The 23,327-nt window shown below is 42.8% G+C and overlaps 2 protein-coding genes across 4 annotated transcripts; one reads left to right on the forward strand and one right to left on the reverse strand.

Moving 5' to 3' along the window:
* The first annotated feature begins 676 nt into the window (after positions 1-676).
* Positions 677-3,970, forward strand: Cdc45 (cell division cycle protein 45). Of its 3 annotated transcripts, XM_089593111.1 has the most exons (11): positions 678-742; positions 836-890; positions 1,026-1,271; positions 1,398-1,550; positions 1,616-1,825; positions 1,895-2,074; positions 2,145-2,377; positions 2,453-2,789; positions 2,862-3,256; positions 3,330-3,406; positions 3,481-3,970. In XM_089593111.1, the coding sequence occupies exons 3-11, from the start codon at positions 1,221-1,223 to the stop codon at positions 3,543-3,545; spliced, it is 1,701 nt and encodes a 566-aa protein (XP_089449237.1). In that variant the 5' UTR covers positions 678-742; positions 836-890; positions 1,026-1,220; the 3' UTR covers positions 3,546-3,970. The 3 variants fall into 3 exon arrangements, 2 of the variants coding, with proteins under 2 accessions (XP_014206971.2, XP_089449237.1); XR_001338948.2 differs by lacking the exon at positions 3,481-3,970 and having other exon boundaries at positions 677-890; positions 2,862-3,027; positions 3,152-3,256; XM_014351485.2 differs by having other exon boundaries at positions 677-890.
* Positions 3,931-21,530, reverse strand: LOC106638316 (nucleoredoxin). The gene is made up of 7 exons (XM_014351421.2): positions 21,069-21,530; positions 10,022-10,291; positions 9,531-9,631; positions 6,854-7,049; positions 6,212-6,302; positions 5,910-6,046; positions 3,931-5,546 (listed from the first exon to the last, which is right to left on the reverse strand). Exons 1-7 carry the CDS (start codon positions 21,528-21,530, stop codon positions 5,328-5,330), a joined length of 1,476 nt encoding a protein of 491 aa, XP_014206907.2. The 3' UTR covers positions 3,931-5,327.
* Positions 21,531-23,327: the final 1,797 nt, after the last annotated feature.

A 23,327-nucleotide genomic window follows, 5' to 3' on the forward strand; every position in this document is an offset into this window, starting at 1 on the left:
AAAAAAAAAAAAAACACTGTTAAATTGGGTAAATGGTATATTATATACTAAGCACTCGCACCCTACATTATGCACTGTTTGTTTCTTCTCTACCCGACTCCTTGTTCCTCGATGGCAAAAAAGAAAGGCGGAGTTAAAATCCTAAACAAACTTGTACAAGTTATGCACGCACACCAATGCAGTGCGTGGTAAGTGTGTGTAACATCTTACCATGCAGCGAGCACACGGGAAAAACGAAAGGTGTTTTCGCGCAGCGTTAGACGGGAGTGAACTAAACAACGGCCGTTCAAATAATGTTGGCGTAGGCATGCCGGGGAGTGAGAGTATGTAGTGGGTATATTATATCCTTGATGGGGGAGACCCCCCTACGTGTGCCTACACTCTTTCTCTCTCTCTCTCTCTCTTGAGCTCGAATCTATACTACTCGAGCACACACCAAGTCTATCGCCACTTACTGGCATCTCACAGGTGTTTGAGTTGTAGCTCAAAACTCTCCCGCCATCGACTGCACCAAGCGACGAACTACGACGACGGCGGGGACCCACGACCCGAACCAAATCACGCGCCTTTCACACAGCGCCTGATTTTGACCGTCACACCTTCTTGGTACTGTGACGTCTGTGGCGAATATACGCACCAGCAGCGCCACCATCGCTCCAGTTTGTTTTGGTTTTGATACTTGATGTGTGTGTGTGTTTTTTTTGCGAGAGGAGAGCAAAAATCGGAGCCTTCAGTTTGGCCAGTAAGTAGTCTGCTCCTGTCAGTGCTACCTATATACATATGTGTGTTATATGCATAAAAATTGGCGTCTTTTAACTCGTTTGTTGTGATCAAGTGCCGTTGACCTTTACCTTAACCGTTCATCAACTTGGAAACATTCCAGTCAGCAGGTATGTTTATCGTGCTTTATCTCTCGACTTTTGCGGAAATAAATCTTTCGTGCCTGTAAAGTTTTGTTTTGCTAGATTTTCGTGTACTTACGTTACACACTTGTTTTGAAATTTCAAATGTCTTTGCATGTATAGATATAAGGGAGCTGAAGGGAGCTGTAGCTCAAAAACGTAACCTCAAACAACAAAAGGGGGCAGAGTTTTGGCGGCAAAGGATATGGCAAAGGTTGTCTGAAATCCGTCAAGAACTCCGAGAAGCAACATCGCCGCTACCGACCTTCGTCAGGAGGAAACGAAAAAGCTCATCATTGTTTCCCATGAGTTGACATCATGTTTTTAAAGAACATTCAACCTGAATTTTACGACGTGGTGAATGGAAAAGTGAGTACAATTTCATCAACTTGGTACTTGGTGTGTAGCTCTCACCATGTATACTTAACAATTTTTTATAGTACATTTTTAGACTCTCTATGTATTGGAGTACTTGATAATAAATATGGTTTTCAGCAATGCCTTATACTTGTTAACTTTGACGTCGATGCCATCTGTGCATCTAAAATACTGCAAACCTTGTTCAAAAATGATAATGTTGTGTATACCCTTGTTCCTGTTCATGGAGTCAGTGATATGGTTAAAGCATTCAAGGATAACTCAGAAGAGGTATTGCTAACAACTTTTTTTACTTGGAATGTCAAATTTTTCAACCAACTTCTTGCAATTTACAGATAGAGTATGTTATAATGATCAACTGTGGTGGAACGCTAGATATTGTGGATATACTCAAACCCGGAGAAAATGTGATATTTTTTATACTTGATAGTCACAGGCCGTTTGACTTGTGCAATGTTTATAATGAGAAACAAGTACTTATCATTGCAGACGAAGCAGCAGAAGAAGATATTCCAAACTATGAAGACGTCTTTAATGATGAATCCGTAAGTTAAGCAAATATATTCTAAATATTGTGAATCTTTCATTATAAAATACACGGGTTTTACATTTAGTCTGATGAAGAAGCAGAAGAGGAAGAAAATGGCTCTGATGAAGAAAACGAATCTCGCCAAGCCAAGAGACGACGACTAATGGAAAACAAAATCTTGAAAAAACGAAATTTGAGAGAATGGGAGGAAAAGAGAGATACCATTATGTTTAATTACACGCAATACAGCTATTATGGAAAATCCGTATGTTCAATCAGATTTACTACTATTTACTCCTTAAGACACCAATGACTAAATTTGTTTTACGTTGTAGACTGCCGTTATCGTTTATGAAATGGCGTGGCAAATGTCAAGAGATAATTTAGATATGGTGTGGTGGGCAATCGTTGGGTCCACCGAGCAAGCTATTTTGAACAAAGTAGAGTCCAGCACAAGCGTATTAGAATCCGGTACTTTGCAGGGACATGTGTCGCGACTAAGTCATACCAGGGGAGGCGATGCAGACCGGCAACAGCTGAGTGCTGTTAAGGTTTCATACGAGAAAGAGTATCCTTTTCTTAACAAGTTTCTTTTCAATTGTTTATTATTACTAGTATATATCCTTAAATTCAAATTAAATAGTCTTCAACTAGCCTTGTATCGTCATTGGACTGTAGAAGATAGTTTAAAGCACTCAATGATGACAGCTGTTACCATGCGCCTTTGGTCTATCAGAGGAGATCAAAAATTGAAAAAACTCTTAGCCGATATGGGTCTTCCTCTCATTCAAGCTAAGCAAAAGTTTTCAGCGATGGATCTCAGTTATAGGAATGAATTTAAGGGTATGTTAGAAAAGTTAGCGGGGAAGTATAATTTAGAAAAGGTGGTGTGTGCTAGTTTTTCAATACACCACGGATATCGTTTTAAATATTGCGCTTCCGATATTGTTTATGCAATGTTAGCCATATTAGAGTCGACGGTAAGATATATCTTTGTTTTGTTTTTTAATATGAAATACATGTTTTGTATTGAACGTGTGATATTTTTTTAGTCAAAGGATAGACCACCTGAAAAATGCTTTTTAGAAGCCTCCGACTGTCTTGTTCGTACCAACAAAGATATTCTCGACAAAGGTATAGAAAAAGCCAAAACTATGCTTGTCAGCATTTTTAAAACCGCTCAAGGCACATTAGAGCTCAAACAAGTTGTCAACGCCGGTACGTTTCTATATATCCTATTGTCAGAAGGTATTCTGCATTTTCATCTGTTTTCCCATCCTCACGCGCTTCTCATGTTGGCTAACTTTACATTAAGAGCATACGTTGATTCTTCTAAAAATAGAAAGGTACACACTTTGCCTTTGGTCGCTTCCTCGATAATAAGCATCGAAGAGGGCACGTGTCTTATTGTTGGTATACCGCCTGTGATTGAAGAGCAACCCAGAAGGTTTGTTTTTTGGTACAAAAGTTTTTCTACTTCACTAAAGTCGACTTTTAAATTTAAATAAAAAAACTTTTAGTTTGTTTGGTCGTGCCTTTGAACAAGCAGCTAAAAACACCAATGCGTCAATAGAAGCGGACTATTTCGACACCACAAGTATGATACAATCGTTTCCAATATATTAAATTAATATTTTTTAATGAAACAGTAAACATCCTTTCTTATTTTAGTTGCAAGACTGAAAACTGAAGACAGGCCCAAGTTCTTAGATGCCTTAGCAACGTTATTAAGTTAGTAAAGAATTTCAAGAGAACAAGTTACTATAAAAATTATACATTTTACATTTGAATGATACCGAGTGAACGGATTTGATACTCTGTGCAACATGTTTTTTAATTTCAATGACACAAATGACATGAATGTAAGTCTTACTGTTTGTGTTTCGATGTAATCTAGTGCGTACAATTATTTAAAAAAATAACTTGGGACTATAAAATATTTTTAATGACTTCTGAGATCATAATGCCGTAGTGGCAAAAATGATAGGTTAACACTAAATATTGATGATTTCAACCTTGCGATTTAATGAAATTGATTTAGTTAAAATGTTGTATATATTTATTTAAGCAGAAAAATCGTACATGCAAACGAGTGTGTCGCAATTTTTTTGTGTGCTTGCTTTCTGAGCATTAGTTGGAATAAAAATCAAATTATACACTATTTGTGTGAGTTTGTATTTCTTTACTACTTCATTAAAAATCGTAGGTACAAATATTCTTAAAAATTAAAAAGTTACTAAAATTAGTTATAAATATTAATCATTGTTCATCTTTAGACCATTTTTAATACAAATGAAACATCACTTTTGCATTCGAGATGAGGTGTTCGGCCTTCAAAGTTTTTGAATTTTGTTTTCTAAGTAGATATTTCATGTACAGAATCAATATAATATATTGTCTCTCATCTCTGACTTTTCGTCCGTCAGATAAGATAAAAATTTTCGTCCATTATTTTTGTGTAATCTAGCGCATTTTTAGTCTCATTTTATACTTTGCCTTTCTCTTAAAAGACAGTGACAACAGAGTTTTTAAACAAAGCACATTACAATTAATCCGAGAGTCGGCACAACCGAGCTATGCATCTTGACGAATGACCAGATAAGAGCCGACCAACAAACACTGCGTCACTGTTTTCCATACTTGACTTAGTTTTATATGATTATTTTCTTAACAAATATATATTTGTTTTACTTGTAATTTGAAACACCCAAAAATAGTAAGCTTTTTTTTCCAATAAAAGATCTAGATCTACAAACGCTTTCATTGTAATACTTGGTTTCTTTGAATAATTTTTTATTGAGATCAAAATTAACAAATGCTGAACAAATGACCTTTGAATTCACCAAGTACCTACTTGGCCTGAAATCAGTTTTATCTAATATACAAAAAAAATTTACAATCAATGATAAATTTCGCACGACAGATCAGTAATATTCAAAGGCAGACATTTTTGTTATCGTTCATAAATCACTTACAGGCTCTTACTTTGAACTAACAGTTACTGTTTATTAATTTTGCATTGTTTATTGAACGACGCGATAATTTTTGTAAATAGACACGATACGACATTGTTGTACAAACTGTTTCGTTATCTTGTACTCTTCGATTAATCATACTTGGCTCAACACCTGCTGCATATAAGAAAAACCGAATCGCTATGTGTATATATAATATATGTATACCCTAGAGGATCGCCTGACTATATTACACACACACACATTTTTGTTGACGATTACACAATGACACGCTACATATCCTCAAACTCCTGTCCACTCGTCTCGGGTTAAACTATCGACTCGCTCCGTCCCGATATTCTGTTACCGCATGCGAATGAATCAACGTACAAGTACACGTACGAAAAAATATATGTTGAAATGGCATCGAAATCTTTCTCCACGCGAAACAAAAATCGCTCGCAGAGAGAAATACTCGCACATCAGAGAGTCAAGTCCGTCGAGTCACGTCGAGCGAAAGATATGAGATCCGATGTAACCCGAGAGGGGGGGGTGGAGGAGCGTCTACTCGGGCTTGGCGGCGTCCTTGTGAACCGCGGCGATTTTGCTCTTCGGCAGCTTGTCGCTTCTGTAGCCGTCGATAAACTGCTGGACCGAGTCGACGGTTATCTCGGCCCCGTCCTCCATCACCGCGTACCATCCCCGCGGTATGTCGATCGCGGTAAGCAGTGGCACCGCGTCATCCAGTCCGACGAACTCCCGCAGAATGTCCGAGGTCTCGCACTGTGGACACGGAAACATCGGGTAATCATTACCACTGTATCGACAATGTACATAATATACCCACTCGCTTCGGGTGAAGGAAAAAAATGTATCTTGTATCGGCGAAGCGAGTTATTATTGCAAATACAAAAGTGGTGACCGCTCAAGTGACGAGGTTCCACTGGGTCGAAATTAAATGAGCGGTTGAACTAACGAGTATCAACGCGTGCGTTTTTCCTTCTCTTGCGGCATAGGGGCGAAAGTGTCACCATCACATTCCGAATGGAAAATTCAAAAAAAAAATGCACGAGCCAGACACATTTTCCTCGAGGGCGGGACTGAATAAAACATGGACGGGGGAAGAAAAGAAAAAAAAGATCTTACGTCGAGGGCTATGTAGAACTGCAGCGTGTCGTCCGGGTCGTCGTAGTTAGGGTCGTAGTCGGGCCGGTCTCGCCTGTACATCTCGGCCGCCGGCAGCAGGACGCTCTCGCCGAACTGTATCTCGCAGTCTTCACCCTCTGGGGCATCGGAACAAAAAAAGAGATAAAACGAGCACGCGAGCCAGCAAATATTACGTACGCAGAACAAAAAAAAACGACAGCAGCACGTGGCTCGTCTTTTTTTTTTTCCTTGTACTTCCTAGCTCGTGTACATACATAAATACACAAGACGTATTGACTCACCGACAAAGAGAATAATGGCCGGGGCGTCGTGCAAAGACGTCGCGTACTTCTCCGTGAGGATGTTCACCAGCCGGCTCGTCCATGGGAAATTCTATCGGGGTGGGCACATATACGAGCCGTGTTTTAGTCTCTCTGTACATACACACAAAGAGTGGACGGCACAGGAAGGAAAATGTACGTGTTTGCCGGCAAAAAAAAAAAAAGCAGCCCTTTGAGCCCCACCTTTGTGACCATCAAAAATTCTCTTTGCTCGCGCTTTTCGCTATACCGATATATGCGCCCCTTATCTCATTCATAACTCGGTTAATTTTCGACGACGTTTGCTTGCTCCCTTTTTTTCTTTCTCTTTTTAATATAAAACCACTGGACGTGAAAACCGGGGTATATATTTCACGGTGCTCGATAAATATGAGGCGGAAAAAGTTTAGCGTTGGACCCTCGGGAGGATAAATCTCGCAAAAATGACCGCATTAGCCCGGTAAAATGGAAACCCCTATATACGTATGTGCTCTGGAGAAGGAAGCCCGGCAATGGCCCGATAAATTCCGGCTTTGGCGTGGATTCTTTCTTTCTTTTTTTTCGGGAGGAAAACAAGAGGGGCGAAAGGAAGGGAGGGAGAAAAAAAAAGGAACAAGCTCTTACCAGACCGTCGGGATCTTCGAGGATCTCGGTGCGGCCCTCGAGCGTGATTATGTTGTCGCGGGGGTCGAGCACGACCAGAGTCGGGATGGCTTGGACGTCGAGGGCCCTCGCGAGTTTCTGCCTCCGGTCCTCCTGGTTGAACGGTATCCGCAGCCACGGCATCGTGTCCGTGTACGTTTTGTACGACTCTTCGCTCCTGGAAAAACATGTGGAGAACTGTGTTTTAGTTTTTTTTTTCATGATTTTTCCTGATTTTTTTAGTTCAATAGTCGTCAAAGACTGTTTAAGAAGAAAAGAAAAAGAAAATTTAATTGTTCATGGTAGATGTTTAGACATTGGTAAATATGACAAGGGTGTTAAAAACACTTTTTCGTTTTTTTACACTATTCTTTACACGGGAACGTGAATTTATAAGATTTTCTGAAGCGTAACCAATGGTACTTGAGTAACTTTTCACACGTTGAATATTTTCTTAAATTTCTTTGTCAACTCTATAAGAAATCTTTTCAAGTCATAGCCCAAGCTTTGGAAAATGTAAATCTGTTCAAAACAATAAAAAAGTTTCAAGACGTTACTACGTTTGTTTTTTTACTTACCAATATCTGAAAATGTATTACAACATGCAATGCATAACTCTTTATCTTGCATGGAATACGATTCTTTGTTATTGAATGTAAAAAATGTACTTCACCAATTATTATAAATTTACTGCAAACGCCCCCCTCAACCCAAAGAGTAAGAAACGTTCCATCTATCGCCATCGTTATTTTTTTTAATGATGTATTTTGAGATGATTTGAGTCGGTGAAAAAGGGAGACATATCATATTGCACTCGAGATCGGATTTTTTTTTTTTCGATACCAGTCTCGTTAGAGCAAAGGAAAAAAGCTCGACATGTAAATACACATAGCTTTCGTAAAATCGTGGAGCACCATGGCAATGGAAGCCGAAAAGCAAAACATTAACTCTAGACACCAAATCACCGATACTTTGTCATTTTAATTGCCAGAGCGCCATCGGACTCGTAAACCTCACAAATTGACCCATTTTTACTTCCACTCGAGTAGTTCGACAAAAGCCTCTACGGTTAATTAACAACAAATACCTACCACGCTTTCGGCGCAAAGAGCCTCGTTTACTTATTCCGCTCGAAGCGCCCCTTTTATCTTTCTTCGTCCGCTTGGCGCCCGTCTCCCTTCGCGTCCCCCATTTGGCCGAGAGGAGAGAAGAGAAAAAAAAAAAATCACCTTTTTTTCGCGCGCCCGTATCGATTTTCTATAAGTTGCCCAGACAGAGAAGGGAACGCGAGAAAAGTGTAAGTATAACCACAGCCGAGGGAACAAAAGGCGGAGTTTCTCTCCCCTCTACTTCCTCGTTGCCGAGCGTCGAGTTTCGGGAGCGACTCTCGGTTTTCCTCATCTACACGATATCTATACCCGTGTTGGACTGGTATAATTCAAAAAAGCATCGACATCCGCTCGATGATCGGCACGGGATTTTTTTTATCGAAGCTCTGTTATTTTTTGCGTCGTGCTCCGAAAAGTCTTTCATTATTTGTTTCTTTTTTTTTCCATTCGTAAATGTTCGCGTAAAATATATTGGCTTCCCCACGGTATATTCATAACAAAAATGATTCTCTTAAGAAAAAAAAAAAAAAAAAAAAAAAACACCCCAAGTTTCCTCACCACCACGAATTGCCGGTGTTTGAATCCACCCCGCAGTCTCTCCCACGAAACATGTATATTTCATCTTGTCGAAAAATATCTCATTACCTTCTTCCTCCCTTGTATACTGGCGGAGCGAAAGCACGTCCGTGTGTGGGTATAATCACGTAAGAGTCTGGCAAACGTCAAGTTACGCTTGTCGATTTTCGTGTAAAAGTGTACTCTTTTGGGTTGTGTCGTTGCTGTGTAACCTACACGCCGCAGTTCCGTCTTCGGACGGGGAACTAAAAACGGAAGTGCGTGACACCGGCTTGCACGTATATCAAATATACACTACAGCCGTTCCACTCGAAAGTTAATTACGTATACAAGTCCTCCGGCTCCGTATGATTCTAGTCCCATAGTACAAAATGTCTTGATATAACGTACAATTTCAAAATATTGATGGACGAGGAGAAAAAAAAAAAAAAAAAAAACATGTTCCTCTGCTTTCACGCGTAAATGACAATTTAGTGCATCCGTGGATACACGGAAGTACGGCGAGTGAGTCCATTTATACAGCCAGTCACGCGCGCGTGTGGGTCTTATCTCCCCCTTTTACAGTAGCTGCGTATACGCCTGTACCTAATTCCCACTCGATGGGATTCCCTCCTCGCCCGACTGCTCCTCCCAATTTTCCGTAAAAACCCCATTAGACCCTCGTGTGTATCCATACCATATACGCGTATACATAAACACGACTCTATTTCGTATAGGAATCGAAGGGACGGATCTCTGTTAGAACAGGCGACTCACGTAAATATTGTACACGTATACGCACTCATGTTCCCGAGGAGTATATACACCGTGTAAAAACAAAGTTATTTCGTTCCCATGTGCTCGTCGAGATTTAATTTACTCCCGTCTCGGCGTTTGCCTTGGGGGCGAGATTAGATTTATCCCGGTGTTTGTACGACACACGAAAATCATATCATCGGCCGATCGCCCGATAAAGTGTGTTTTTGTGGACTCACCTGTCTGAGCTCACGAATATCACCTCGAAGTTGTGGCCCCGCTCCCGGATCCGCTGGTACGTGTCGATCAGTTGCGGCGTGAAGGCTTTACACGGTGGGCACTGCAACCAACGAGAGATAACAAAGAAGCACACGCGATTACGACTATTCTTCGTTTTACTGAAGAAATATGTACATTTCGAAATTGTTGTAGGGACACATGATTGCTTGATGAGTTTTGTACTTCCATTTGCGTGAAATTATGTTAAAAAAAAAAAGTCTCATTTTAGTTTGTTTTCGCAGTCAATTCATTTGTATAAGTCTCGTAAATGTACGTAAATACCTACACCTACAGTTTTTTGATCCTCTGAAAGAGTTACCATTTCTTGTCAATAACGATTTTTCAACAAGACAAACTGCAACCGATTCCCGGACCTCGACGTTTATTTTAATCAAAGGTGGATTGGTGTTGAAAAAAAAAACAAAAATAGGAAAAATGGAAAAAAACTCACCCAGTGGGCGCTAAAGTACACGGCCTTGTAGCAGTGGCGCAACTCCTCGTGCAGCATCGGCTCGTTGCTGTCCCTGCCACCGCACGGCAGCAGAGGCCCGTCCTCGAGGGTGGCCTTCGGATGCGGCGGCTTCCACGGGAAACCGAGTCCCTCGGGGTCGGCCAGGGCGCGCTCGACACCGCCTCGCGTCAACACCGCGCCGTTTTTGCCCTCGAGTAGGATGAGCGTCGGTACCCCGGCTTTTATCCGGTACCTCCGCGTCAGCCGCGTCTGCGGGAAATTAAACATTTTTTTTTTTTCTTCCTCGTTGTCGCGGGGCTCTGTTATTTTTGTCTCTCCTCCTCGTTCAAAGACTTTTGCAATTGGATCCCATTTGCCCGGCTCTCCGAGAGAGGTTTAGTCGTCCGCTGGCTTTGTCCCTTTGACATCGGAGGATGGGTCGTCGTGCCTCCATTGGGGCACAAAGTGCGCTTAATTCGAGCGGAGCCCTAATGCCGATGGCGAGGAGGGAAGAGCGAATTATTACCGTACAAGAGGAGGACCAGACGGCACGGGGCCTTTCAGTCTTTGCCTCCCAAAGAGCCGCTGAGAGACGAAAAAACCAAGCACTGTTAACGTGAATACACTGTGTGTACTATTTATAAAAAAAAAAAAAAAAAAAAAAAAAAAAAAAAGGAGAGAGAGAGTAAAGAAACAGTCGAGTTTTTCCAAGTTTCGGGGAGCTTCTCGTGACTCCTTAAAAGGACGCGTTGTCTGTGTGTCATCTATTATACACGTATACAAGTGTACCCTATGAACTGGAGCTTTTCGTCCGTGTAACACGAGCGAAGAGAAAAGTCAACCAGAAGAGCTTTTTTTCCGGGGGTCTCTGTGTTTATTTATTTCGGAGCAGAGAGAGAATACGCGTGTATACACCGTGATGTGGCTAAAGTAATATATTTTACTGCTGACGAGCGCATCGTCATACAGAGTTATACGTATAGCATACGATATTACGTACAGGGTGCACACTCGAGTGTTGTATCAAAGCTAAAAGAGGGGGAGAGTAGAGTGAGGAGGTGCATCGTTTTTTTTTTTTTTTTTTATCTTTCGTTTTTTGTTGTTGCACGTTATATTTCGGTGGTTTCAGTTGATGGCGATGCAAAGGATTAATCAAATTAGCATGGCTTTTAGGAAAGCTTTTTTTTCTAGTGTGGATTTATTTTTTACTTCAAACAGGCTGTCTATTTGTTTATTTATTTATTTTTTTTTCACTTAGTCAGCAGCGGAGTATCGTGTTTAAGGGGGAGAGGGCATTTGACTTTAAAGTTTGTTCCGAGAATTATTCAGTAAAAATAGAATCGTTGAAATCAAGTGATAATTAATCAGTTGCATCAAGTTAGTACACGAGCTTTATACGTAATTTAACCCTGTATATATACGAGAGTGTGAGATTTCAATCCAAGTACACCAAGGCTGTTTTATCCATGTATTCACAACAGTTTGTGGAATGTAAATTCAACTGGTTCGAGTTATAGTTATCAGTAAGTTACATACCACCCTTTATCAAATAGATACCACGGACACACTCATGCATGCAAGCAAGTTTTTTTTAAATTTATTTTCAAATTAAAACTACTATAAATTTCGAACACGAATTTCGATATTAAGAGACGATCCCCGCAAACACAAACTTTTCCAACTTTAGAGACGGACAAAGTGCGTGGGGTGGAAGGGAAACTCTACAAGCTACTACACGTGGAGTATAGATGAAAATCATGCATATTTGCTAAGTTGAAAGTTACATTAGTCTTACCTCTTTATGAGGTAAAAAGTTAGCAAAAATATGATGCGGATGATTATAGAAGCCGACTTTTCTAATATGCAAGTACAACCGACGGGGCAAGAAGCGACGCAAGATATATATTACACTCCAGCCAGCTGTGACATCGCTCTTTCGCGATCGATCCTCTCCCTCTATAGCTCCATATAATATATTCACGTAACATTAATATGTCTCCTCCACGGGGCCAGCAGCTTATCGATCTAGCTCCTTCTCCCTCTGTTTCACGCTCGAGAGCTCTCCTCCACTCGGCATCTATATAATGCACGCGTCGTCGAACTCTGTTTGCGAAGAAACGATGATGACGATGGGCAGCTGATGCGCGCTCGGCCGTAATTCATGCAGACTCCGCACCCGAATCTGAATTTCGCACTGTGCACTCCACATTATTATGCAGACGTGGATACTGTTTAGCCTAAAAGGTGATAATCCTTCAATGGCTTGATGATTCGACGGGGTGATACTCCCACCAGGGTTCCGAGTACATGAATATAATATGCTCGGGATTCGTGTGCGAGGGGCTATTTTTTCATCTGGCTTATTTTCGGCTGTGCCCCGTGTGATGGACGGATCAAAGACAGAAAACAGCCGCTCGGTGCGTGCCTTATCGACAGCGCACTAAATTTGTTTGTACACGCGCCTTGCCCGAAAAGTGGTTTTTTTTTTTTTTTTTTCCTTTTTCGTGTATCCGCATAGCTTGTAAAAGGTCTGTTTGTACACACAGACCGAGCTTTCGATTCCAGAATCCTTCCAAAAAAAAAAAAAAAAAAAAAAAAAGAGTTAGCCCTGAAAATTTGTTTAAACTCCCCTTTATACGCCATACAGTACTACAGCCCACCCCGTGTGCGGAACAAACACTTTTGATTGGCCGTTCGAAAGCTAAATACAGACTCTGACGAAAAAAAAATAAAAGCTATCGTACCCCTATACCCCTATAATGCCACTGGTGAAGCTTCCGTAATCGTCGTCGCGCACATGCGCGCATCAGTGTCTGTATATACAAACACACGATAGCCTGGAGGGTCAGAAACAAGCCACTGGCTAATTATTGAAGAAAAGCGCTCGATTTCGATCCCGCTCCCTTGCACACACAAACACACGCGAGAGCGCATAAGGACACAAATACGCGTGCGTATATAATATAGGATAGGCAAAAAAGAGGGGTCGAGCCGAACTTTTAGCCCTTCTTCGTCCCCCCTTTTTACATCTTTCTCTCGACCTTCTCTTCTTTCTTCTCCCCTTCGCGTGCGCGGGTGTATTACATGTACGTATATACACACGCTGGCAGAACATTCACACTTTCCAGCTTTCGAGTCCCTCTCCCTCGGTGTACTCTACAACTATACCATATAGTATCAACCAGCGGTGCTGAATACACGCTACATCTGCGCGCGATGACGACGTTTCGCGCCCCCCACGCGGAATGAAGAAAGGGGGGCCGAGGGGGGACAGCAAACTCGAGAATTTTCCTTCCTTCCTCTTTCTCTAGCTATCTTTTCTTTTCTTTCCTCACTTTTTTTGTTAAAAGTGTTATTCAGCAGCCCGACGACGGTCCAGACTGCCTCCCCCCCCCCATCTCACAGAGAAAAAAAGAGAGAGAAAGTTACACGAGCCAACGCCGCTGAGGTGCAAAGCCCAGATAACACACGCTGCACACGTCGTGTCCCGTCGTCGCTTACTGTATATGTACATATTGTGGAGGTTTGTTTTTTTTTTTTTTTCATTTGTCCTCGACAGAACGAAGAAGTATATAGGTATATAAGTAAAAGAATAACGGGTCCACATTGAATATGAAGACGGCGCGCGAAAAAGATCTGCGAGCGCGATGGGGCGTTTGTTTATTTCTCCAAATGCAAAAGAAGGGGGGGGTGCTAGCGATCGTTCCTCCCTTTTTTCTTTACATCCGTCCGTGCTGCGTCATCTCGTCCTCTCCATCTCTCTTTGTGAGCTTTTTCCGCGTTTTTTTTTTTTTTAACGAGCAAGTCACCCGTGTAAGCTATCTTGATGCACTTTTGCCGGGAAATAGGTGTTTTTCTGCCATCCGCAGATTTTTAGTTTAGAGATGTTCACGGATGAAGGGGGGGGCTGATGCGTCTGGCTTTGGTTTTTTTCACCGACTCGGATCAGCGAATGGGACGTAGATAAATGCTCCGACGAGACTGAAACGCGTCGATTCATGCCTGAATTAAAAATTCACGGTAATTTGCTCAGGTCGATCGAAGAGAGAATTTTAATTAAAACTCTTCATTTTTTATGATGTAGATGCGTACACGCTTATAATATTCTTGGGATATTGTAGTTAAATTATGTCTTCATAAATAGCTTAGTCAAATGGAGCAACTATCTATTTTTCAGGTTCTTGCCAAAATTTAAAATTGAATCCACTCGAGAGTCACCCTACAAGACCCTTCTCTCATCTTCGGTATTACATCGTGTACTTAATAGCCACCCAAGATGGTACACACACACGGCAGTGATTGTCGACGCCGGGAGGGAGTATAACACGAAGCTGGGGGTGTCGCTAAAAGGCAAATTCGCCGATATATGTAGACGAAGGGAGGCGAAAACGAAATTGCCACTGGGCGTGTACGAAGGTACTCTGATTCGATTCCCGAGTGATTTTCATCCCCCGTCCCACCCTCGGACTGTCGCTCCGTCCACTGGCGACGGGATGAATTTCGATTTACCTGCAACGTTTCGTGCGTATGCGCGCTTTGCATTCCATCGGGACAAAATCGAGCCGATTGGGGGACGCCACCTTTGCTTTTGGCAATATTGTTTTGACAAAAAATCCCAGCTTGGTTGTGGAGGAACTGTATGTCCTTTTGCTCTCGAGTATACCGATAAAAAATTGTATTGAACAAATGAAAAAATTTTACTCGACAGAGAAAAAGCGCCATTCTCGGGACAACTGTAACGTCGCAATTAAAGACAGAAGCGCGCACTCGTGCGACTTTTAATTGGATTCGATTGGAAATTAAGAGCACGCGCGCGCGATCGTTCGACCTCATTAGAGTCAAGCGGAGGTGTTTTTAGTGACTCCGAGAGCAAAGACAATTCCATTTTACATCAGTTCCACTTTGGTACATACTTGTAGTAAAAACTTTTATACACGGAACCTTTTATTCTTTCACATTTTTTATTTATTATTTGTTTATTTTTTTTTAGATCTAATGAAAAAAATCAACTCCCGCGTTGCCCTCTCGCGATAATTATCCTGCTCATCCAGCAAAAATAAAAATAAAAAAATTAAAAATTAACGTTCCCCAATTAAATCAAGCGACGATTGTGCATAAATCGCGAGAGGCCACTACAAGAAATTACGACTGAAGGAGCACCCATTCACTCGGCCAAGAAACGAAACTAACCAAGAGCACAGCGAGTACGTATTTACCTCATTTCCGTGGCGCTAAACGCCATCAAACGAACGCTCACTGCATACTAAATATTATGGACACGGAGAGTTTGGTGGTTATTTATTATTATTATTTTTTTTTTTTTTCGACGCTGATAATGAAAAACGCGTAACTTGGGAGCTACGATACACATAATTCACTCTCCGGCAGATTTATTGCACTAGAGGGTAGAGAGAAAAATTGCGCCCCTTACACGTATAGGTACCAGATACAACACGTATACAAGGCTACATATATATATTATAATGTATCGATGGAGAATGTTTTTAGCAGCGCGTGCACGAAATCGGCAGCCCCCTTGCGCTCGCCAGCGTTTGAGTTTTCTCTTCTTGTGCGCGAGCTTCCCCTCGGCTTCTTCTTCGGTTGCCGGGCGTTTCGCACGTACGTGTACGTTTGCTCGTATACGCGTCAAACGCCCTGTATGTATGCACTAGACTCTCTGAAGGACCTGCCCCGCAGCTGCTGTTGCTCTGCTGTGTGTGTGTGTACACACGCACGTGGGTATAGGTATGCATATACATGTGGGGTGGCACCGTATGGGGTGCGGGGGTGTCTCGGGGGCGCAGAACAGCTCCTGGAAACTGCATTTCGCGTATATATGCGCGCCTCGTATATTTGGCTGATTGAAAACTTCGAAGCCAACCACGCGGACGTGAACTCGCTGCTGCTACGTTTTTGTTATTTTTTTCGTTTTTAACGAAATTACAAACCTATTGGTACACCTTTGAAGGTTTTTCACGGTAAATCCCTTGTATTCAGGAGCATCCGGCTCCAATAAGGGAGGATACGCATTGGCCGCAGGGGGCGGTTGGGACGCTTCAATAGAGCATCGTCTATCAACTGTCTTTTTTCACCCTCCCTTTGTTCCTCGTTTTGGGACGATGACCGAATAATGGAAAACCCTGTTGTGTGATGCACCTCACGCAAAGGGCGGGTGGTTCGTTTGTAAAGGTATCGATTACATATATCAGAACCATCACTGTGAAAATTCAATAGGAGAGGGTGGAATAGCCCGACAAAAAGAAGTAGGGGAGATAAAGGAAAAATCGCTAATTACAGGTATACGAGTCGATTAATCCTCGGGGAAGGACTCCTCGTGCCATATAAAAAACAAAGAGGACCAAAGGGGGGTGGGGGACGGCTGCAGCAGTCGGGGAGTATAATACGCGCTACGTGAGACCTCGGCCTCGTCATCGTCGTCGACTTTTAGTTCTCCCTTTGACGTGTTCGCCGTGTGGATCGAGCGACGAGGCACTTGACACGCCGGGACTTGTGTGTATAGGAGCGAGAGTGCGGGGAGACGATGATAAAATTGACGCCGGGCTCACGATTGGCTGCCTGTTGGGCGGGAAAACGCGGAAAGTGTTTTCTTTTTTTTGTTTCTTAGTTTCTTAGTTTGTATACGTGTATGCAGATGAACAATAGCGAAAATGGAGCAGTACCTGCACTATACTGAAAATACAAGCGCGGATAGACGGCTGCTGCGTTGTCACGCGTTACTTTTTTTTTTTTTTTTTTTTTACCACTCAATGCTCCCGTTTCCCTGCATGGCAACTCCGCGGAATAGCTTACCGGAGCTCTAAGAGATTGCTTCGATGTTTCATTCTTTTTTCTACATTTTTTTTATTCGCTTGGATGTACTTTTCATAATTTGGGGATGAGAGAGAAAAAAAAGGTCTGGCGAAATGAGGACAGATTCAATTGTCACAGGCCAGTGCCTCCTGAATGTTGGACTCGCTGGACTTGTCCAATTTATCGTAAACCCTCGCCTTGGCTGTCCCCTTTGTGCTCGTCCTTTATGCGACCCCTGAGTTTTCTCGAGCGTAACACGAGCGAATTACGAAACTCTAACTTTTATAGAAATTTCCGCCAAAGAACAATAACAGACCCTCGAATATAAAATGTATCAAAACATTGAATAGCACGTATAAGATTTCTTTTTAATTTTTTTCTTTGTATTGTTCTAGCAATGATTTTTTTTTCACTGCACCACAGCTCGCGAAATTTGAAATTTCATAAAAACTCCTTTATTCTCATTCATAGGAATTTTTTTTTTTATCGTTTTATGCCCAAATCCTCAGTAACAAGAAATTTCGGTATAGCCTCGAAAACGTTTTCTGGCAACCTCAATTATTGCGGCGGAATCTCAAACGATTCGGGACAGGACGAGAAATCCCGAAGAATCTTTGATGGCAATTATCCCAATAAACCAGGAAAACAACATACAACTGCAATTAGCTCCATCTCCGGTACAACTCATTACCCAGAGTATACCGGAGGCGCACAAAAAGCCGCATCGATTCCTCGTCAAGAGGATCCCGGCGCACAAGCAGCCCCTCTCCCACCAAGACAAAGATCCAGTCTCCGCGCAAACGGAAGAAGAAGAAGAGCCAGAGAGAGAGAGGACACTTTGGGGGTTGCTCTGAAAGGCCAGGACGCCGAGTCTAAGAGTCCACATCGGAAATTCAAATAATCACGTTGTCCGCGTTTGATTTCCCAAAGTGTTTATCCATCTTCTGCTCCCTCGCGCCGAGCAATCGACTCGGTGTCTGTACACACACCGAAAGTACCTCTGCAAACGTCGGGCGAAAGACACGAAAAGAGGAGCGTTTTGCTCGCACACTCGAGACGCCGGCAGGCGAGTTAGGGAAAGCTCGATGTGGGTCAGCTTCGTTTAATCCTTGACTCGTCCTTTATTTTCATTTTTTTTTTTTTTTTAACTTCTACCTTGCGTTTGCTCGGTTTTGCGCGAAAAACATACACGGACCAAAGCGCCAAACGTGCACTCGTATATGCGTATAGGTACTTGTGAACGGCTCGACGCTTTACTCTGCCTCCCCTTTCGAAAGCTTTTTTTTTTTTTCCTCGTTCCGCGTAGTCGTCATGGAACTGTGCGAACGCGCGTGATAATACTCCGCAAACTTCCGACATTACCATTTCTGGGGTTTTCTACCAAGAATCGATGTATATCTGCTATAGTATATAATATTATACAACTGCATATTCATGAGCGAATTCCTTCGCTTTGGAGGAACGTCACAATAAAGTTTCCCGAAACCTCGAATACTCGGGCATAAATGAATATTAACAATATACATGTATATATTCAGCACTGACGCGAACCCAATGATAAAAACGCAGCCAAGCCCTACATGGGTTTCCTTATCCAATAATGTCCAGACCATCCTCGCCGAAATCCCTCGAGCGCGAATCTTCCGCGAAACGGCACGTGTATAACGTGCAGCCACCGCACGTCGACCCGCATAATCAGATCTCGAAACGGGGGGGGAGGGGGGGCCTCTACAACCCCTTAGTCAGCCAATCGAATCTCGAAGCCGTGCGGGGACGCGAAACAGTCCCTTCCTTCCTTCCTTTCTTTTTTTTTTTTTTTTTTTTTTATCATGCAAATATGAATCGGGTGATTCCCTCCAGAAGCCCTTTCCCTTAATTTCCTCCTTATCTGGCGTATAAGCCGGCACCCACCACCGGGGAAGAGAGAGAGGGGAGGCGGTAAGTAAGAAGAAGTAGAAACGCAGAGGGAGACGGCCGCAGGGCCCCCTTTGAGCCATAAATTCGACGGAGGGCGCGAGTTGGAGCCGAGAGCCAGGGGGTACGGGGGGGGGGGCAGGAATTATATGGAGCACGTGGCGGTACAGGGAGACGCGCACACCCGAGCAATACATGTATGTGTATGTTGAGGGCACGAGGGGAGAGCTGGTGATTTTATTGTCCCCCCCGAGCTCTCTCGCTCTCTCGGTGTCGCGCGTCGGTGTCCATATATATTACACACTGTGTGGTGTGTACAGGGCCACGTCGAAGGACAAAAGGGAAGAATGTACCTCGACATCCGAGTCACCCGTACTTTTTTTATTTCGTTAGTGACAATTTTTGTACGTACGGTTAATAATATGTATCGAGAGCGAGTTGGGCTATCTGCAATTGAAACCTGGAGACAAAGGGACGCGCAATACACGCGCCACTGGGTTTTATATTTCGTTTATCGGTTTGAGCGCGCCAGTTCGTTATACTCGAGTCATATTTATATCCAAGTTGAAAAATAATGAAGATTTATCGCGTGCGCATCACATACGATTTTCGTACCATATTACATTATATACTTGGAGGATGTGGGAGAGGAGCGCGTTTGGTGATTCGACGACGCATCCACTTATTGGATGACGTGACGCTCGTGTCCGCCGCTTTTACTTTCTGACAGCGCTCGTGGGTCGAAAGAGCAGAGGGTCTACGATAGTCGGGGTCGGGGCTCGTCAAGCGTCGAAATTTGACTGTCGACGGGTTGTCAGCGTCGTTGAGCGGCTGATTATACTCGTTGTGGGCCGATCGAGCGGTTGGTACGTGTATTACATTTTTTCTTTTTTTTCTCTAGAGGGAAAATATGTATTTGTTTTCGATGATGATTTTGAACGTTGTCGCGTGAGGTTTTTTAAAAAAATGGCTTTCACATGTGCGCGTGGTGGAGGGTGTGCGTGCGTGTGGATTTTTGAAAAGAATTTCACGTGCGCTCGACTGCCACTTTAATTTGCATGAATTTTCAAAAGCGAACAGAGGCCGCGTCGAAGCGAATTTCATCGTCCCCCAACATATCTCGTTCTCTCGCTCTCTTTGTCACTCGACAGACGTGTTTTGTGCGAAATCACAACCGAAACGATTCATTGTGCGCTTGAAGTTTTTTTTTCCCCCCCCGACTAACCGTTTCATTTTGAAATAAGAACGCGGTGTCTGTGAACGCTCGATCGCTTTATATCAACGTCGCCTTTGGAATAAATTTCTTTTTTTTTTTTTTTTTTTCTATTCCCAAGTGTTGTAAAAGATTTCAAATTGTTTCTCCCTTTTTGCTTTGAAAAATCATTCATGTCTCTGTTAAATGAAAAGTTTCAAGAATTTTTCATTTCAAATCGTGAACGAAACAAAATTGCTGACAGCATACATCTCTGCACGTCCACCCCCGCTCTCTTGCAAACATTTCAAGAAAAAAATGCCGAGACAAAAGAGCCGCCCGTAGTTATTACTTTCGACACGAAATCTCCGTGCAATTAAAAGCCCAAGCGTCGCGAGAAAAACAGTGAGCCTTTTTCTTTTGTCCCGTAGGAAAAAGTGAGCTTCGAAAAATCGACGCGTCGCACGAAAATAAACGACGGGGTGTAAGCGCGAGGGTAAAAAAATGAAAGAACATGAGCGTCGAGAGCACATTCTCCCGGGTTCCAATATCGAGCCGAAGAATTGCGCGATGCGAAGTGCTACCGAAACGGCGCGGCCTAGATTTTACTGTGATAAGCCGATACGTCCGTTATTGTTTTCTTTCACATTCCCACGATCAACTATACAATCCATGCACCTATTTAAAAACAAACATCAATCTTCATCCTAATCTTAAATCACGTACTTTTTAAATGCACCATCGGAGCACCGATAAAAATCGGCACGATTTACTAAAAAAAACCCAAGCGTAATACACGCCAAAACTACACGAAAAAACTACAGAGGGTTTGAGCAAGAGGAAAAACAACAAAGAGTTTAATCGCTCGATGCAGCGCGAATAAAATCTTTGGCTCCTTTTTTACGCATTCCCCGATGGTTACGCAGCGCATCCACATGGGCACGCACACACGCGATATATGTACCAAAACGGGAGAACGAGTCTGCTGCACAGCAAAAGGGACTGTACATATATACATGACGCTTTAATCGCACAGCACAAAGACACGCTGCTTATGTTGCGCGTATACAAATATATATACGTTGTGTATATGGGGGGAGAAGAGCGCGCGTACGTAGGAAAAAAAGTCACCTTCTTCTCGTAGTCGTCGGAGGGCACGGCCAGCCAAGGCAGCTCGGCCACGTGGTTCCTGAAGCTCTGGTCGAGGTCCATCACATCCTGGACGTTGCTCCATAGCAGCACGTGCACGACCTCGAAGTACCGGCGCTTGGCGTCGCCGGGCCCCTGTTTGCCGGCAGCGGCGTCGTTGACGCTCTTGTGTAGCTCGTGGAGGTGCCGGGTAAAGTCGTCGCAAGTAGCTCCGGGATCGACGAAGCTGAAGTACAGGCCCAGCACCTCGTAGTCCTTGAGGGCCTCGTGGCTCGGGATCTTGGTGTCTTTTTGGGCCTCTTGGCCGGCGCCTCCGCACCGCACCAAGTGGTTGCCCAGTAAACGCTGCTGCCAGGGCCTCGGGCTCTGCATGCCGAGTTGCTGTTGTTTGCCGCACGGGATGCCGCCGGCGCTCAGGGGAGGACCAGCCGAGCAGGCGGCCATGACGAGGCTCCGCGCGCGACTGACGCTATATACACTCCGCCCGACGTTGCCTGTCGCGCCAGACGACGGCTATGTATACATACACGTCGGACAACCATCGCCGCCGGCGCGTCGAGAGGTGTGGGTGGCTGCTATAGCTCCCGAAGATCAGAGACCATCGTCCTTATGTACGCGCGACCCTTTTAATTGCCTTTGCTCCGTATACTTACCCGCACGGAATATTATAGCCGAAGGTGCATACTTTATTGGAGCCTTTACAGAGAGAGAAAAAAAAAAAAAATGATGTGTCTTTTTCTACATTGTCCATCCGATATGTGTATGATATCTACGGGAGGGGAAGTGGTTTTTGATTCGTGGCCATTCGAATTCGAATGTCCCGGGAGCTTTGTTTCGAGAAATCCTGCCTGGTATGGCTCTGATGGGTATTTACGGCTCCTTCGGGTTGGGAAGGGGAAAAAGGGGGAGAAAAAAAAACAGAGACTGCTTCTTCGATCCTGTGCGCGAAAATTGGAAGCGTCACGTGGAAAGGTTCGCGCGTCGGGAATCCGAAGGATATCGGGAAAAAAGTGAGTATATATACGTGGCGAATGTCGAGCAGCTGTATATAAGGAAGGAGCATCGGTTCTTTAGGAAATGTCTAGATTGACGAGGGGATTTCTTTTGTTTTAATCTTTCCATGATAACACAAAATATTGTAAGATAATCAGTGGTTGGTACAATTTTTTTTAATTTTTTTTTTTTATACAAGTTATACATTTCTATAGCAAGTGTTTCTTTTTCGGAAACGAGAACGATCGGTATTTAATAATCGTCAATCGGGTCTCCGACGAGTCTCATTGGAGATTTCATGGTTTTTTTTTTTTTTTTTTTTTTTTCATAAAATTTTTAATATTTCGAAAGAAGGAAAATGCGTCTTTCGAAACAAAGAGTTTTCATACCTGCGCACTTGAAATGTTTTGCCAAAGTATAGGCCTGCATTTCGTCTTAAAAGGAAACCGTTTCGTAATTTACGAAATGCCTTCCGTAACTTTCACCCGGAAACTTTTTTAATATTCTAATAGGAGCACCTTTCATAGTTTAGGTCGTAACTTTTTTTTATAAATTATTTACTAACTTAGTTTTCATCTAAATTGTCGAATTCAAAGTTAGGGTTGCCGTAACAATAAGTGACTGAATGAGCCTAGTACTCATGACAACTTTTTTTTTTTTTCGCATTATGATAAAAAAATTTTTCGGTGTTTAAATAAATAAAACAAATTTCATTCGATACATTACTTTGTCACGGACGATATAATCTATCATCCTACGCAACAAATTGGTAAAGAGACGATTTTTATCAATATAAACTTTAACAGGTACATTGTGGCAGTTGTAATGACTACTCCTAAACTAATTTATGTAGACTCACTGCAGTGCGCTAGTGATCCTATATAATAAGAAGTTATCGGAATATGTTTTGCCATGTTGATCCAAATACTTAAATTTCACGATGGGGCGCATTCCCATCAAAGTTATACACATAGCAGATAGGCTTTTTTCTTCTAATTTATATAATTGTGTCATTTATTTATATACGATCATTTACGTACATAGTTCTCCATACATTTGGAGATTTTGTAAAATCACCCGTAAGGGTAACTTGGATGCGTAAAAATTTTTAAAAATATAAGTACTTTAACGCAGTAAAAAATTAAGTGAACAATACGACAGAGATACACTGCAAAGTTTCTCATAAGAGTATGTGTTGATTAAACATGCAGTTTTTCAGCTCATACATGTTGTCAATAGCTCTGAAAC

This window comes from Copidosoma floridanum, unplaced genomic scaffold (genome assembly GCF_036245765.1).
Source record: "Copidosoma floridanum isolate Cflo_tuat_1 unplaced genomic scaffold, Cflo_Japanese_pri ptg000019l, whole genome shotgun sequence".
NCBI classification, from domain to species: Eukaryota; Metazoa; Arthropoda; class Insecta; order Hymenoptera; family Encyrtidae; genus Copidosoma; species Copidosoma floridanum.

Coding starts and splice junctions, on each gene's coding strand:
- Cdc45 (XM_014351485.2), top strand. CDS start 1,221: ATGTTTTTAAAGAACATTCAACCTGAATTTTACGACGTGGTGAATGGA. Junction 1,551..1,615: donor TCAAGGATAACTCAGAAGAG/GTATTGCTAACA, acceptor TGCAATTTACAG/ATAGAGTATGTTATAATGAT. Junction 1,826..1,894: donor ACGTCTTTAATGATGAATCC/GTAAGTTAAGCA, acceptor TTTTACATTTAG/TCTGATGAAGAAGCAGAAGA.
- LOC106638316 (XM_014351421.2), bottom strand. CDS start 21,530: ATGGCCGCCTGCTCGGCTGGTCCTCCCCTGAGCGCCGGCGGCATCCCG. Junction 10,292..21,068: donor CCGACGACTACGAGAAGAAG/GTGACTTTTTTT, acceptor AATTTCCCGCAG/ACGCGGCTGACGCGGAGGTA. Junction 6,047..6,211: donor GGCCATTATTCTCTTTGTCG/GTGAGTCAATAC, acceptor CCGATGCCCCAG/AGGGTGAAGACTGCGAGATA.